At 46.6% G+C, this 18,200-nt stretch overlaps 1 protein-coding gene across 6 annotated transcripts in view; it reads left to right on the plus strand.

Annotated features, from left to right (window-relative positions):
• The first annotated feature begins 13,963 nt into the window (after nt 1-13,963).
• AKAP10 (A-kinase anchoring protein 10) overlaps nt 13,964-18,200 on the plus strand; it is a 75,201-nt gene continuing 70,964 nt past the window's right edge. For 3 of the 6 annotated variants that reach the window (XR_009209972.1, XM_032176994.2, XM_032176992.2), the window contains exon 1: nt 13,981-14,200. Coding sequence is in view for 2 of the 6 variants with exons in the window: in XM_032176992.2 (XP_032032883.1) it covers nt 14,113-14,200 (88 nt within the window). In the remaining 4 variants the exon portion in view is untranslated. Of the gene's footprint in view, nt 14,201-14,267; nt 14,395-18,200 lie in introns of those variants that run through there. The other 3 variants (XM_032176993.2, XM_058428551.1, XM_058428552.1) reach the window with 3 other exon arrangements.

The following is an 18,200-nucleotide window of genomic DNA, read 5'->3' on the forward strand; positions in this document are numbered from 1 at the left end:
ACAGCCTCCTCTCTCATAACCCTTAAAACAGAGTCTCTTACTGCAGATCCCAAGAATAGCCACACCCCTCTCTCCCACCGACTCCAGACACACCCAGGTAAATATAGCACCCAGGGTAACTATGTAGATGGAGTCCCTGGAACATGTGGATAGTGCCCCTGGGAGTATGCAAAAGCAACATTGCTGGCACCTGCAGAGAACAGGGTGCCATCCAGGAACCAGAGCATGGGCCTCTAGGAGGTAGGGATGTGGCCAGGCAGGCTGCCTAAAATTGGTAGAGCAAGGCGACAGGATCTTTCTGACCTTCCTTCCAAACAGGGGCTCCTGTACTGGTGATCCCTGTGTTGAATGACCACTCCCTTCCTGGGGGTCATGGTCTCCGTCCCAGTTGCCCGGACTTCTGTGAGTGTCCTACTGAGGTCCTTTTCATGAGAAGCATGCTGTCCTTCCACCTGCTGGGAGCAAGAGTGACAACTGCAATACTATAATAGCAGTGGCATACAGAGAAGAAGAAAGATGAAGTGGCAAGAAAAACAGGCTTCCAAGCAGGAGTTTTTCTATAAAAACAAAAATGTTTACAAGCAAACTTTTTATAAAGGGCTAGATAGTAAATATTTTAGGCTTTGAGAGCCACATAGACTCATTTGCAGGGACTCAATGTTGCTATTGTAGTTTGAAGGCAGCCATCAGGGTTATGTAAATGAGTGAGTCTGATTTTGTTGCAGCAAAATTTTATTAACCAAAACAGACAATGAGTGGGCTGGATTTGGCCCATGATCCTTAGTTTGCCAACTCCTGCTTTGGGCTCACCCAGATCTGATTTTGAATTCTGGCTCTGCTACTGGTTAGCTGCAGAGGCTTGGAAGGCTCTCTGAGCCTGTTTCCTCATCTGTAAAATTAAAGCAATAATTTCTAACACTCAAGAGTGTTACCTCACACCTGTAATCCCAGCACTTTGGAGGCTGAGGCAGGCGGATCACCTGAGGTCAGAAGTTCAAGACCAGCCTGGCCAACATGGCAAAACCCTGTCTCTACTAAAAAATACAAAAATTAGCCGGACATGGTGGCGCGCATCTGTAATCCCAGCTACTTGGGAGGCTGAGGCAGGGATACTGCTAGAACCTGGGAGGCAGAGTGTGCAGTGAGCGGAGATCACACCGCTGCACTCCAGCCTGGGCGACAGAGCGAGACTCCATCTCAAAAAAAAAAAAAAAGAGTGTTAGAAGGTTTTGAGATAATGAATAAAAGATGCCTTGTGTATACTAAGTATTCAACAACTCATAGTGCGTTACTCTAATTATAACAGTTTAGAAGCAATTGAGTCAACAAATGCTGGATTTGTCAGGGAGGACTTCCTATCAGGAGGTAGATCTTGGGTTGAGTCCTGAAGCAAAGATAGGCATTGGATACAGGAGTTGAGAGAACACCCTAGGATTGTTATTATTATTATTCGAGACGGAGTCTCTTGCTCTGTCACCCAGGCTGCAGTGCAGTGATGCGATCTCGGCTCACTGCAACCTCCGCCTCCCAGATTCAAGTGATTCTCCTGCCTCCTAAGTAGCTGAGACTACAGGTTTATGCCACCACACCCGGCTAATTTTTATATTTTTAGTAGAGACAGAGTTTCACCATGTTGGCCATGCTGGTCTCGAACTCCTGACCTCAGGTGATCCACCTGCCTCAGCCTCCCAAAGTGCTGGGATAACAGACGTGAGCCACCGCGCCCAGCCCAGCACCATTTTTCAATCCTTGGCTCTGCCTTTTATTAGCTGCAAGAGCTCAGGCAATTTATTTAATCTCTCCAAAGACTCATTTTCTCATTCACAAATGAGGCAAATAATAATATCTACTATCCCAGGTTGTCATGAGAATTAAATGCAACATTACGTTTAATGAAATGAGAAGTCCCTTGGACATTATCTGGCTAAAGTATGTGCTCGACAAGGATATCATTTTATGTGGATACTTAGCATCTCAGAACTGATGCTCACAGTGGAATATCATTGAAACACATTAAAATTCATTTTAAATGATTGTAGGTAGTGAGGCAATTGAAAGAAGAAGAGGACTGATTATAATGCTTCAGGCTCACTAGTCTCCTTTTAGGAGGGAAAAACAATTTTAAGTTAATTTTAGGCTCTAGATTTTTACCCCTGTGGCTCATTACAATCACCCAGATTGATGAAATCAGAGCCCATCTGAGGCTGTGTTTTTCATCTCCAAAATGAGAGCTGTTGTGGGGAATAAGTTTTTGAAAAAGTACATCTAACGGGATCAAAAATGATAGTGATATTATTGCAGTGATAGTCATTACTGTTATTTATTCAGTTTATTTACAGCCCTTACTTCCAGCAGCACGTTAAAGATATGGCCAGGGCTGGGCGCGGTGGCTCAGGTCTGTAATCCCAGGACTTTGGGAGGCCAAGGTGGGCGGATCACAAGGTCAGGAGTTCGAGAATCTGGCAATTCTTCAGACTTAGAAGCAGCCAGCTCGATAACACAGTCTTGTGTGGGCTCTCCCTCCGTCCCTCCCTTGCTTCCCTCATTTCTCATCCTGGCCCTGAGACTGTGCACCTTCACGTAGCCCTGCCATGAGAACTTCATCTCAGGCTTTGCTTTCTGGGGTAACTGAGGCTAAACACTGAGTGGCCCTAGAAGAGGACTGGGATTTGGAAGTTAGATTATTCACCAGAGAACAGACTTTGCTGATGATCAGGCCCAGGTCGTAATTGTTGAAAAAAAGAGAGGATGCGTAGTCTTATCTCATCTCCAAGTCAAAGTCAACGCCCTGATAAATAAGAGTCAAATCCTGAGAAGTGAATTGGGGACATTTGAGTGGTTAACCCTGAGAAGCTTGCACCTTCAGACCCCTCAATACCCCTGCTCTCCAGAGGAGGCTGGATATTGACCTCAGCACAGGCAGGAGCCCTGCAAGATGCCACTTGTCCTACTGGAGATGGACCCCTCCACTCTGTTTCTAGGTAAATAACCAGTCAGGTCTCCACACAGCCTGAGCAAGAAAGTAGACCCTGCTACAGGAGAAAATACCACACTGGCCAAAGGGTTCGCTAGCCCTGGCTACTGTGTGTGGGAGGAACCAGGAAGTCATGTGTGGGAGTCAATGTTGAAGCTGTTGGACTAGGGGTGGGGTGGAATATAAGCCTGGCCCTGGGGAGTTTTTCCCGTTTGAGGGCCTTTACCCACAACTCAAGATCCAGTGCTATAGCAAGAGATCCCACAGCTAGTCCTAACAGGTGGTCAGGATTGAACTTGGCCTAGAGTAAAGTGAGGAGGATAGTGCCAGAACTTTCTCAACATAGTATTGAGGAAGAGGTCAGAAGGCTTAAGGAGGTAGTGTAACTGGAAAGGGGTCCTGATCCAGACCCCAGGAGAGGGTTCTTGGACCTTGCATAAGAAAGAGTTCGAGACGAGTCCACAGAGTAAAGTGAAAGCAATTTTATTAAAGAAGAAACAGAAAAATGGCTACTCCATAGAGCAGCGACATGGGCTGCTTAACTGAGTATTCTTATGGTTATTTCTTGATTCTATGCTAAACAAGGGGTGGATTATTTGTGAGGTTTCCAGGAAAGGGGCAGGGATTTCCCAGAACTGATGGATCCCCCCCACTTTTAGACCATATAGAGTAACTTCCTGACGTTGCCATGGCGTTTGTAAACTGTCATGGCCCTGGTGGGAGTGTCTCTTAGCATGTTAATGTATTATATTGTGTATAATGAGCAGTGAGGATGGCCAGAGGTCGCTTTCATCACCATCTTGGTTTTGGTGGGTTTTGGCCGGCTTCTTTACCACATCCTGTTTTATGAGCAGGGTCTTTATGACCTGTAACTTGTCCTGCCGACCTCCTGTCTCATCCTGTGACTAAGAATGCAGCCTAGCAGTTCTCAGCCTCATTTTACCATGGAGTCGCTCTGATTCCAATGCCTCTGACAGCAGGAATGTTGGAATTGAATTACTAAGCAAGACCTGAGAAGCCATTGGAGGACACAGCCTTCATTAGGACACTGGCATCTGTGACAGGCTGGGTGGTGGTAATTGTCTGTTGGCCAGTGTGGACTGTGGGAGATGCTACTACTGTGAGATATGACAAGGTTTCTCTTCAAACAGGCTGCTCTGCTTCTTATTCTCTAATTGCAAGTACCACCCCCGCTTCTCCTTTTCCTTCTTTCTGATTTTACTACATGCCCAGGCATGCTACAGCCCCAGCTCATATTCCTTTCCTTATTTAAAAATGGACTGGGGCCAGGCGCGGTGGCTCACACCTGTAATCCCAGCACTTTGGGAGGCCGAGGCGGGCAGATCACGAGGTCAGGAGATCGAGACCATCCTGGCTAACATGGTGAAACCCCGTCTCTAATAAAAATGCAAAAAAATTAGCCAGGCGTGGTTGTGGGTGCCTGCATCCTGGCGGCTCGGGAGGGTGAGGCAGGAGAATGGCGTGAACCCGGGAGGTGGAGGTTGCAGTGAGCCGAGATCGTGCCACTGCACCCCAGCCTGGGCGACAGAGCAAGACTCCGTCTCAAAAAAAAAAAAAAAAAAAAATTAGCTGGGATGTGGTGGTGCATGCCTATAATACCAGCTACTCAGGAGGCTGAGGCACAAGAATCGCTTGAACCCAGGAGGTGGAGGTTGCAGTGAGCCAAGATCTTGACACTGCACTCCAGCCTGGTGACAGAGTGAGACTCTGTCTCAAAAAAAAAAAAAAAAAAGAAAAAAGAAAGAAAGAGCACAGAGTCACAGGTATTTGCAATAGGAAGCTGTCAGTTTAGAGTGCACGGAAATAGAAAGTATATTTTACACTTACAGCACATCTTTGTTTGATTAGCCACATTTAAAATACTGAATAGCAACATGTGGCTATTTAGTATTCACTAAAATCTTGGACAGTGCAAGTCTAAAGAATCCTTGATCCATCTGGCATGGTGACTCATGCCTTTAATCCCAGCACTTTGGGAGGCCAAGGCAGATGGATCACTTGAGGTCAGGAGTTCGAGACCAGCCTGGCCAACATGGTGAAACCTCATCTCTACTAATAATACAAAAAAAATTAACCAGGCATGGTCGCGCATGCCTGTGATCCCAGGTACTTGGGAAGCTGAGGCAGGAGAATAGCTTGAATCCTGGAGGCACTGCAGTGAGCCGAGATCATGCCACGCCACTACTGCACTCCAGCCTGGGCAACAGAGTGAGACTGTCTCAAAAAAAAAAAAAAATGCTGTGAGACTCTGTCTCAAAAAAAAAAAAAAAAAAAGAAAAAAGAAAGAAAGAGCACAGAGTCACAGGTATTTGCAATAGGAAGCTGTCAGTTTAGAGTGCACGGAAATAGAAAGTATATTTTACACTTACAGCACATCTTTGTTTGATTAGCCACATTTAAAATACTGAATAGCAACATGTGGCTATTTAGTATTCACTAAAATCTTGGACAGTGCAAGTCTAAAGAATCCTTGATCCATCCGGCATGGTGACTCATGCCTTTAATCCCAGCACTTTGGGAGGCCAAGGCAGATGGATCACTTGAGGTCAGGAGTTCGAGACCAGCCTGGCCAACATGGTGAAACCTCATTACTGGCTGGGCGTGGTGGTGGGCACCTGAAATCTCAGCTACCCAGGAGGCCGAGGCAGGAGAATTGCTTGAACCCAGGAGGCAGAGGTTGCAGTGAGCCAAATCAAAAAAAAAAAAAAAAAAAAAGAATACTTGATTGTCCGGACATTCTGTGGAACATCATATGGAGACACTATATTGATGACATCATGCTGATTGTAAGCAAGAAATGGCAAGTGTTCCAGAAACACAGGCAAGACACATACATGCCAGAAGGTGAGATATAAACTCTACTAAGATTCAGTGGCCTGCCACACTGGTGACATTTTTAAACCTGCTAGATGTTTGTGTAGAAAAGGATTTAACCTTGCCCAAAGAGGGATCTGGCCTTTGTCCCCAGCTACTGGGAGGTAATCTCTTTAAACTCTTGAAATATCATTCCTGACAGAAGTATTTTTGTTTTGACTAGGGGCCTTGGGCCTGCCAGATAGCAACAATGTGATCTGGGTGGGGGGCTTCGGGTCAGGTGGCATCAGTGTGACCTCCTGAGTGGCTAGAGACTGGAATCAATCACATGGGCAGTCAACCCAGATCACATGATGGAATCCCAATAAAGACTTTGGACACAAGGGCTTGGGTAAGCTTTCCTGATTGGCAATGCTCTATACTGGGAAACTAACCCCATCCTGATCCCATAGGGAGAGGACAACTGGATATTCTCATTTGGTACCTCCCTGGGCTTTGCCCTATGCATTTCCCTTGGCTGATTATTATTATTATTATTATTTTTTTTTTTTTTTTTTTTTTTTTTTTTTAATTTTTTGAGACGGAGTCTCGCTCTGTCGCCCAGGTTGGAGTGCAGTGGCGCAATCTCGGCTCACTGCAAGCTCCGCCTCCCGGGTTCACGCCATTCTCCTGCCTCAGCCTCTCCGAGTAGCTGGGACTACAGGCGCCCGCCACCACGCCCGGCTAACTTTTTGTATTCTTAATAGAGACGGGGTTTCACCGTGGTCTCGATCTCCTGACCTCGTGATCCGCCCGCCTCGGCCTCCCAAAGTGCTGGGATTACAAGCGTGAGCCACCGCGCCCGGCCGGCTGATTATTATTATTATCATGAGATGGAATCTCGCTTTGTCGCCCAGGCTGGAGTGCAGTGGAATGATCTCGGCTCACTGCAACCTCCGCCTCCCCGGTTCAATCGATTTTCCTGTCTCGGCCTCCCGAGTAGCTGGGACTACAGACGCATACCACCATACCCGGCTAAATTTTTGTATTTTTAGTAGAGACGGAGTTTCACGTTAGCCAGGATGGTCTCAATCTCCTGACCTCATGATCCGCCTGCCTCGGCCTCTCAAAGTGCTAGGAATTCATGTGTGAGCCACCGCGCCCAGCCCCCTTGGCTGATTATTAAAGTGTATCCTTGAGCTGTAGTAAATTATAACCGTGAATATAACAGCTTTCAGTGAGTTTTGTGAGCACTTCTAGCAAATTATCAAACCTAAGGATAGCCTTGGGGACCCCTGAACTTGCAATTGGTGTCAGAAGTAAGGGTGCTCATGTGTGTACCATGCCCTCTAATTTTGTAGTTGATTAACTTTCACAACTTTATTATTACTGCTTACACTCAATGTTTATTCACATTTGTCCACATACCACTTATTCTAGTGCCTTGCATCAAAGACTTTCTATCTCATATACTTTATTCTGTTTGAAGTAAATCCTTTAGGATATTCTTTTTTTTTTTAATTTTGCACATACATACTTTTATTATTTATTTTTAATTTTGTTATTTTTGTGGGTACATAGTAGGTATATGTATTTATGGAGTACATAAGATGTTTTGATACAGGCATGCAATGTGAAATAAGCACATCATGGAGAATGGGGTATCCATCCTCTCAAGCATTTATCCTTCAAGTTACAAACAATCCAATTACACTCTTTATTTTAAAATGTACAGTTAATTTTTTATTGACTAGAGTCACTCTGTTGTGCTATCAAATATAATTTTTTTTTTTTTTGAGACAGAGTCTCACTCTGTGGCCCAGGCTGAAGTGCAGTGGTACAAGCTCGGCTCACTCCAATCTCTGCCTCCCTGGTTCAAGCGAATCTCCTGCCTCAGCCTTCCACGTAGCTGGGATTACAGGCACGCACCACCACGCCCAGCTAGTTTTTATATTTTTTTAGTAGAGACGGGTTTTCGCCATGTTGGCCAGGCTGGTCTTGAACTCCTGGCCTCAAGTGATCTGATCACCTCAGCCTCCCAAAGTGCTAGGATTACAGGCATGAGCCACCACACCTAGCCAAAATAGAATATTCTTTAGTGAGGTCTGCTGGTGAAGGTTTTTTTTTGTTTTTTTTTTTTTTTTTGAGACTGAGTCTCGCTGTTGTCAGCTTGGGCTAGAGTGCAATAGCGTGATCTCAGCTCACTGCAACCTCCACCTCCCGGATTCCAGCAATTCTCCTGCCTCAGCCTCCCAAGTAACTGAGAGATTACAGGCACCCACCATCACACCCAGCTAATTTTTGTATTTTTAGTAGAGATGGGGGTTCACTATGTTGGCCAGGCTGGTCTCGAACTCCTGACCTCAGGTGATCCACCCAACTTGGCCTCCCAAAGTGCTAGCATTACAAGCATGAGCCACCACGCCCAGCCAATTTTTTCCATTTGTGTCTGAAAATCCTATTTCGTGTCATCTTTGAAATATATTTTTGATGGCTATAAAATTGTTGGTTGATAGTTATTATCATTATTATTATTATTTTGAGACAGGGTCTCACTCTGTTGCCTATGCTGGGGTGCAGTAATGTGATCTCAGTTTACTGCAGACTTGACCTCCTAGGGCTCAGGTGATCCTCCCACCTCAGTCTCCCTAGTAGCTGGGACTACAGATGCATGACACCATGCCCAACTAATTTTTCTATTTTTTGTAGAGATGAGCCCTCACCACGTTTCCCAGGCTGGTCTCTAACTCCTGAGCTCTAGCAATCCACCCACCTCGGCCTTACAAAGTGCTGGGCCATGCCCAGCCAGTAGTTACTTTTTATAGCATATTGAATATTTAATATGAATCTTCTGGCATCCATTGTAACTGTTAAAAAAATTAGCTGTTTACTTGGCACTCTTTTTTTTTTTTTTTTTGAGACAGAGTCTGGTTCTGTTGACCAGGCTGGAGTGCAGTGGCGCGATTTCGGCTCACTGCAAGCTCCGCCTCCCGGGTTCACGCCATTCTCCTGCCTCAGCCTCCCGGGTAGCTGAGACTAAAGGCACCCGCCACCATGCCCAGCTAATTTTTTTGTATTTTTCGTAGAGATGGGGTTTCACCACGTTAGCCAGAATGGTCTCGATCTCCTGACCTCGTGATCTGCCCGCCTCGGCCTCCCAAAGTGCTGGGATTACAGGTGTAAGCCACCGCGCCCAGCATTTTTTTTTTTTTTTTTTTTTTTTTTTTTTAGAGGGAGTCTTACTCTGTCATCTAGGCTGGTGTGCAGTGGCGCGATCTCAGCTCAGTGCAACTTCCGCCTCCTGCCTCAGCCTCCCAAGTAGCTGGGATTACAGGTGCGTACCATCATTTCCAGCTAATTTTTGTATTTTCAGCAGAGACGGGGGGGTTTCACCATGTTGGACAGGCTGGTCTCGAACTCCTGACCTCAAGTGATCTGCCCGCCCCAGCCTCCCAAAGATTACAGGCATGAGCCACTGCACCCAGCCAAGCAGCACTCCTTTGAAGGTAATCTGCTTCCCCTACCCCTAGCAATTTTCAACCATTTTTCTTCATTTTTATTTCCTGAAGTTTTGTTATTAATAATCTGTGTGCAGATTTCTTTGTATTTCTTTTGTTTGCAGTTCATAGTGATTCTTGAATTAGTGTGTTGGTTTCTGTTATCACCACAGGAAAATTGTCAGCCATTAGCTTTTCAAATATTTCCTTGCTAAATTCTCTCTTCTCCCCTTTTGGTACAATTGATTTGATTAAAACTAAAACCAGGGCCAGGTGCGGTGACTCACGCCTGTAATCCCAACACTTTGAGAGGCTGAGGCAGGTGGATCACCTAAGCTCAGGAGTTCAAGACCAGCCTGGCCAATATGGTGAAACCCTGTCTCTACTAAAAATACAAAAATTAGCTAGGCATGGTGGCACACATCTGTAGTCCCAGCTACTCAGGAGGCTGAGGCGGGAGAATTGCTTGAATCCAGGAAGTGGAGGTTGCAGTGAGCTGAGATCCCACCACTGCAGTCTGGCCTGGGCGACACAGTGAGATGAGAATCTGTCTCGAAAAAAAAGGTTATGAATGTTTGATAAACTATATTTGTTAGAATGTTTGTTGTAGAATACTATTCATTGATTTTTAAACAATGTTAGATTAAACCATTCACTGGATTTGTGATAATTAACTTACTGATATTACCTCACTGATTTGTTGTAATTAATACAACTGTTATAAAAAGACTGTGATGAGGCCAGGCACGGTGGCTCATGCCTGTAATCCCAGCACTTTGGGAGGCTGAGGCAGGCGGATCACCTGAAGTCAGGAGTTCAAGACCGGCCTGACCAACATGGTGAAACCCCATCTTTACTAAAAATACAAAATTAGCCAGGCGTGGTGGTGCATGCCTGTAGTCCCAGCTCTTCAGGAGGCTGTGGCAGGAGATTCACTTGAAACCGGGAGGCGGAGGTTGCGGTGAGCCGAGATCGCGCCATTACACTCCAGCCTGGGCAACAAGAGCAAAACTCCGTCTAACAAAAAAAGAAAAAAAAAACCCAAAACAAAACAAGACTGTGACGATTCCCAAAAATTAGGAGCATAATTAAAGGAACTCCTGATAAAAATTAATTTTATCTTACATGTAAACTAAAATGACTTTATGAAGTTAATTCAGAAACACAATGCAGGGTATTAGTTTGCCACAGCTGCGTATTCAGCTTAATGTAATATTCTTGTTATTTTTAAATTCTTCTTTTAACTTTACTCATATGTGGATCATCAAATTTCAAAAGATTAAATGACAATACTCTTAGCAGCAAGCTTCCCTAAGTATATAAACATTTTAATGGGTGATGATTCAGAACGTACCCGAAGAATATGTACTGCCAGATATCATTCATCCCCATATACCTGCCCGACAGACATCCCATTTTGGGACACTGGATAAATGGGTGGGTGGAGAGAAAGATAGGAGAAAGTGGTATAAGCAAATGGCTTTGGAGTCTGATTGACAGAGATTGAAATCCTGTCTCTACCTCTTACCAGCCTCATGATCCTACATAAGTTACCCTGATCCTCCGGGCCACATCTGTAAATCTGGGGTTGCGATGGCAGCCATCTCACAGGGTCTCTTTTCGGGGAAGGGCAGGAATTATGGATTAAGTGAGCTAGTAATTGTAAAGCACTTAATACAAGGAGGGCGCATAATAAGTACTTCATGAATAATGACGGCCATTATCATGACTGAGGTGTATGCAGCTGTTGGGGAATACGGCGACTTCAGAATTTCTGGTAGGCGGGGCTCAAAGGCAGCAAATCACACTGGAAGTCGAGGTGAGGCACTGCTTCTGCACTGACTGCTTAGCTGGAGAGAATGAGGAAGGTTTAGAGGAGATTTAGAGGAACTTAGAGTCCTCTGCCTCCAACTCTGTGGGATCTACTCCCGTGCCAGAGACATTCAGGGGATTTCTCACACTCTCCCCTCCCCTGCGTCCGTCCCGCCCCATCCAACTAACCACACAACACATACAAAATAGCCCTTGAGAGGTTCTGCACGCTGGAAGGGAATGAGAGAAGGGCGCTGCTCTTTCTTGCTGCTGCCCTGTACTTGGGCCTCTGTTAGACACAGCCACGTGTCCCCTCAGCCTGCAGAGAAATCCCACGTAGACCGCGCCCGGGTCCTTGGCTTCAGCCAATCTCACTTTGGTGGGGATGGGATGCACGATCCAAGGTTTTATTGGCTACAGACAGCGGGGTGTGGTCCACCCAGAACACAGATTGGCTTCCGAGGGCATCTCGGATCCCTGGTGGGGCGCCGCTCAGACTCCCGGTGCAGGCCCGGCAGAGGCCAGGAGGAAGCGGCCAGACCGCGTCCATTCGACCCCAGCTCACTCTGGACTTCCGGAGCCTCTGCCAGCGCTGCTTCCGTCCAGTGCGCCTGGACGCGCTGTCCTTACCTGGAGAGAGGCTTCACCTTGAAATCCAGGCTTCATCCCTAGTTAGGGTGTGACCTTGAGCAGTTGACTTTATTTTTCAGTGCCTAGTTTTCCAGATACCAGGACTGACTCCAAGGACTATTACTCATCTGGAGGGTTTAGCACAGTACCAGCGCATAGTAAATTTCCATGTCAGTTTTGGTTACCTTTCATGCACTTGCAAACATGCCATGCTCTGAAACGAAATAGGCACACCTTTTTTTTTTTTTTTTTTTTTAAAGGAGTCTTCCTCTCGCCCAGGCTGGAGTGCAGTGGCGCGATCTCGGCTCACTGCAACCTCCACCTCCCGCGTTAGAGATTCTCCTGCCTCAGCCTCCTGATTAGCTGGGACTACAGGTGCGCCACGATGCCCTGTTAATTTTTGTGTTTTTAGTAGAGACGGGGTTTCGCCATCTTGGCCAGGCTGGTCTAACACCTGACCTCAGGTGATCTGACTGCCTTGGCCTCTCAAAGTGTTGGAATTGCAGGCATGAGCCACCGCGCCTGGCCAGAAATGAAATAAGCAAATCTTTTAACCTGTTCTAATAATATAGTGAAAAGACCATATTATTATTAGAGTAAGTTAAGGGATTTGCCTATTTCGGGTTCTAGTTATAGTCTTAAACTTGGACATTCTTGTAGAAAGTAAAAAGTTTCCTCTTCAAAGTTCCCCTTCTTGTTAAAGAATACATCATAAGTGTTAGAAGTAATAGTTTCTTTTAAAGACTAACTTTCCTCAAGCCTCCTTGCTTTGTGCTAATAACTCTTTGTTAAACTCTATCCTATGTAACTGTTGGACATGCTCACAGGCACGTTCCAGCTCACAGCCTATGCCCCTTCCTTATTTGGAAATGTTACTGCTTCCTTAAACCTTTCGGTAAGCAACTTCCTCTCCTTCTTCGTTCCTCCTTGCACTTACCTATTTAGAAAGTTTTAGGCTATTAGCAAATCAGCTATCAGTTTAAGAGTGTGAGGTCCCGCTCCAGCCAATGGATGCAGGACACAGCAGTGAGGACGACCCAAATGCGTATAAGGGATAAGTATGTCTGCTTTTCCTTTGTTCAGGTGTGCTCTTGACATTGTTCCATCTGTGATTGAGCACCCTTTCTGCAGAAAGTAAAGATTGCCTTGCTGAGAGATCTTTTGTCTCCATGCTGACTTTTCTTCATGGCACCGATTATCTATTTCTAACAATTTTGGTATTTCTAACATTCTGAACAATCTTGGGCTAGTTGTCTCTTCTGGGCCTGTTTCCCATCCGTCACATGATAAACTTCATTGGTTTAAAAACCCCAGCGAACATTTATTGAGTTACTAATACCTTCCTGCCCTCCCCAACCCCAACCCCAACCCCAGGGAGCGGTTACAACCTCAGCCGCTGAGCGCACTCGCCGGGTGTAAGAAGCACCAAAGACAAGGAGGCTTGATTCATTTTGCTTTGGGTGTAAGAAGCACCAAAGACGGGGAGGCTTGATTCATTTTGCTTTGGGAGTAGAGGGAGGGTCAGAAGATTCACAGGAAAATGGCATTTGAGCAAGGATGATTCACTGGAGCTAGCTTTTAAATACTGGCGAGGCTTTTTATGTTGCAGTCCCTTACAAAGTTGAGCATTCGCAGGGACTGCACTCCGAAATAAGCCCGCTTCCCCTTTTCATTCGCTAATGACCCAGGGAGCTGCTGGTTCCGCATGAAGCAGGTTGTGCCTTTTCCTAATCAGGGTTCTGCATCGCCTCGAAGCCGCAGGCCGTGGCGGGTTCTCCTGGGGAAGCAGGGGCTGGGGTGCAGGGTGAAGCTGCTCATGCCGGCCAGCGCCTGTGAGCAAAACTCAAACGGAGGAGCAGGAGGGGTCTAGCCGGAGCGTGGCAGGGTTGGCCCTGCCTTTTAAAAGGGCACAATTTGAAGGGTGCCCAGGGGCCGGAAGCCGGGGACCTAAGGCCCGCCCCGTTCCAGCTGCTGGGAGGGCTCCCGCTCCAGGGAGTTGGTTTTGCAGAGACTGGGTCTGCAGCGCTCCACCGAAGGCCGGCAACAGACACCACAAAACAGCTGCAAGAACGGTAGCTCGCTCCAGGCACCCAGGGCCCGGGAAAAAGGCGCGGGTAGCACGCGCGGGTCACGTGGACGATGCGAGCGTGCGCCCCTGCACCCGCGGGAGGGGATGGGGGAAAGGGGCGGGGCCGGCGCTTGACCTCCCGTGAAGCCTAGCGCGGGGAAGGACCGGAACTCCGGGCGGGCGGCTTGTTGATAATATGGCGGCTGGAGCTGCCTGGGCATCCCGAGGAGGCGGTGGGGCCCACTCCCGGAAGAAGGATCCCTTTTCGCGCTAGTGCAGCGGCCCCTCTGGACCCGGAAGTCCGGGCCGGTTGCTGAATGAGGGGAGCCGGGCCCTCCCCGCGCCAGTCCCCCCGCACCCTCCGCCCCGACCCGGGCCCCGCCATGTCCTTCTTCCGGCGGAAAGGTAGCTGAGGGGGCGCCGGCGGGGAGTCAGGCTGGGCCTCAGGGGCGGCGGTGGGGCAGGTGGGCCTGCGAGGGCTTTCCCCAAGGCGGCAGCAAGGCCTTCAGCCAGCCTCGACCTCGGCGCAGATGCCCCCTGAGTGCCTTGCTGTGCTCCGGGACTCTTCTGGGAGGGAGAAGGTGGCCTTCTTGCGCGAGGTCAGAGGAATATTGTCGCGCTGGTTCAGTAAGCGATTGCTAAAGCCCATAGAAGTCCCTGCCTGTTTGGTTAAGAACTGTTCTTAGGTGGGGGTTAGTTTTTTTGTGTTTCTTTGAGGACCGTGGATCAAGATCAAGGAAATCTCTTTAGAACCTTATTATGGAAGTCTGAAGTTTCCAAATATTGAGGGTTTTATGTCTAAAAGCAACACGTGAAAAAATTGTTTTCTTCACCTAGTGCTGTCTTCCAATTTCCTCTTTGGGGGGAGGGGTAGTTATTGCTGTTACTAAAATAAAATTACTTATTGCTAAAGTTCCCCAACAGGAAGACCACTACTTTTGATGACTTTGGAAGTTTGCTAACTACTTACAACTTACAAACGAACTACTTACATTTTTTATTTTCAGTTGTGTTACCTGCCCAATGTTTACGTAGAAGCAGCTTGATTTTGCTTCTGGGTAAGGTTGTTGCACTTCATTAAAAATACATATCCGAAGTGAGCAAGCGTGGGTCTGTGGACAGCAGTGATTTTTCCTGTCAATTCCTGTTGCTTCAGATAAAATGTACCAGACAGAGGCCGGGCGCGGTGGCTCACGCCTGTAATCCCAGCACTTTGGGAGGCCGAGGCGGGTGGATCACCTGAGGTTGGGAGTTCAAGACCAGCCTGACCAACATGGAGAAACCCCATGTCTACTAAAAATACAAAATTAGCCAGGATGGTGGCGCATGCCTGTAATGCCAGCTACTTGGGAGGCTGAAGCAGGAGAATCGCTTGAACCTGGGAGGCGGAGGTTGCGGTGAGCCGAGATCGCACCATTGCACTCCAGCCTGGGCAAAAAGAGCGAAACTGCGTCTCAAGAAAAAAAAAAAGTACCAGACAGAAATGGGTTTTGTTTTCTTTTTTTGTTTTGAGACGGAGTTTCGCTCTTGTTGCCCAGGCTAGAATGCAATGGTGCGATCTCAATCTCGGCTCACTGCAACCTCCGTCTCCCAGGTTTAATCGATTCTCCTGCCTCAGCCTCCCAAGTAGCTGGGATTACCCATGCCCCACCATGCCCGGCTAATTTTTGTATTTTTAGTAGAAACGGGGTTTCACCATGTTAGTCAGGCTGGTCTTGAACCCCTGACCTCAAGTGGGCCTCCTACCTCTGCCTCCGAAAGTGCCGGGATTACAGGCGTGAGCCACCGCGGCTGGCCAGAAATGGGTTTTGGGAAAAGCACTAAACAAATCGAACTTGGATTCATATGACAGCTCTGCTACTAACTGTAACGGGAACAGGGGACAGACTAGTTAACCTACTTTTCTGTCTTCTATCAGCTGAGAATTAGATGATTCCCAAAGGCCCATTGAGCTCTGAATGACTTTAAATACTTCTTCTTAAGTAGGTACACGGTTTTGGTAACTGATGCTAGGTGATGAATGCATGAAAGTGCTTAATGAATGAAACCGGTAAAATAGTAGGAGGAAGCTTTATTGGTAAGGCAGGAGTATACCTAATAGCTCTCTAATTTGTTGGTATTGAAGTGGTTAACTTTTAGTTTTTTAAGGGGAAAAGCATTCTAAGAATAATAAGGCACACTGCATACTGCACAAGAGACTGTTGTCTCTATTCAACAAATATCTTTTGAGTGTCCAGAGTCTACCAGGTGCTGTGCTAGGCCCTCATGATTGAGTAGTGAACCAGAGAATGTCCCTGCACCCATGGAACTGATTGTCTGCTGGGGTAGACAGATAATAAATAAGCAAACAAATCTCTCTTCTCCCTCTCACTCCATATAAGTGTGTGTGTATAGGTGTATACTTACAAATTGAGTAAAGTGTTAGGAAAGATTAAGAGGAGAAAGGTATTTTGGTTAGATGTTAGAGGACTCAGCCGGTGACCTTGAAACTTAGAGCTGAAAGATCAGTAGGAGGTAACTAGAAAGGCCAGGGAATAGCATGTTCAAAGGTCAGGAGGCAAGAAAGAGCATGGTGCCCTTCAAGAGAGGAAAGAAGGCTACTGTGACTAGGGCATAGATGTAGGCAAGTGTCGGGTGATTGAGAGCTCTACAGGCCATGGTTATGTTTCATTTCTAATGCCGAGATGCCAAACACGGTGGTTCATATCTGTAATCCCAGTACTTTAGGAGGCCAAGGCGGGAATATAGCTTGAACCCAGGAGTTCCAAGACCAGCCTGAGCAACACGAGACCTGTACAAAACATTTAAAAAATTGCTGGGTATGATGGTGCACATCTGTGGTCCCAGCTACTCAGGAGGCTGAGGCGGAAGGATCACTTGAGCCTAGGAGGTGGAGGCTACAGTGAGCCATATTTGAGTCACTACACTCCAGCCTGGATGACAAAGTGAGACCCTGTGTCAAACAAAATACAGAGAGAATATTAATTTAAAATTTTGAAAGAGGAATGATCTGAACTTATATCTTAAAAAGATCATTCTAGGGCACGGTGGCTCATGCCTGTAATCAAGGGCTTTGGGAGGCTGAGACAGGAGGATCACCTGAGGCCAGTTTGAGATCAACCTGTACAACAGAGAGACTCCATCTCTACAAAAAGAAAAAATAAATAGCTGGGTGTTGTGAGCTATTCAGGAGGCTGAAGCAGAAAGATCACTTGAGCCCAGGAGTTTGAGGCTGCAGTAAGCTATGATTCCACCACTGCAACACAGTGAGATCCTGTCTCAAAAAAAAAAAAAAATCATTCTAGGTGCTTTGTGGAGGCTGGATGTGGTAAGAGTAGAAGCTGGAGATGGTCCTGTTAGGGATTCGATTCAGACTTTAAATACCACCAATGCGTTGAGTCCCAAATTTACATCACTACCTTGGATCCTTGCCCCTGAATCCAGACTGGTATATCCAGCTTTAGGTTCACTTTGTATCTCTACCTGACCAATATAGAGGTGTCCAATCTTTTGGCTTCCCTAGGCCACATTGGAAGAATTGTCTTGAGCCACACATAAAATACACTGACGCTAACAATAGCGGATGAGCTAAAAAAAAAAAATCACAAAACTCATAATGTTTTAAGAAAGTTTACGAATTTGTGTTGGGTGCATTCAAAGCTATCCTGGGCTGCGGGTTGGACAAGCTTAATCCAGTAGATACCTTCAACTTACAATATCTAAAATTTTATGCCAGATTTAGTCGTTTGACACCTGTTCATCAGTTTTTCTCAATAAGTAGTATTTTTGGCTTTTTTTTTCTTTTTTTTGAGATGGAGTTTCGCTCTTACTGTTCAAGCTGGAGTGCAGTGGCGGATCTTGGCTCACTGCAACCTCCGCCTCCTGGGTTCAAGTGATTCTCCTGCCTCAGCCTCCCGAGTAGCTGGAATTACAGACATGCGCCACCATGACCAGCTAATTTTTGGAGACAGGGTTTCACCATGTTGGTCAAGCTGGTTTTGTACTCCTGACCTCAGGTGATCTGCCCGCCTCGGCCTCCCAAAGTGCTGGGACTACAGGCGTGAGCCACTGCTCCTGGCTGCATTTTTGGATTTTTAATTGCTCTGCCCAAAACTTTTGTACATTCTTGAACCTCTTCTTTCCTCCTACTCTATGTCTGATCCATCAGCAAATCTGTTAGGTCTACCTCACACATATCCAAATCCTACCACTTCTCACCATCTGTGACAATTAACACCCTGGTCTAGGCAGTCATCTCTGTTAAGATTGAGTGGTTAAGGACGTCCTCTAAGGAGATGACATTCAAATCTTAGCTTAAATGTCAAGAGGGAGTTGGTTTTATAAAGATTGAGGAGGTAGCATTATTTTGCCATAGGCTTCCATTTGGTTTCCATTCCATTCTTGA

Source organism: Hylobates moloch, unplaced genomic scaffold (genome assembly GCF_009828535.3).
Source record: "Hylobates moloch isolate HMO894 unplaced genomic scaffold, HMol_V3 SCAFFOLD_15, whole genome shotgun sequence".
NCBI lineage: Eukaryota > Metazoa > Chordata > Mammalia > Primates > Hylobatidae > Hylobates > Hylobates moloch.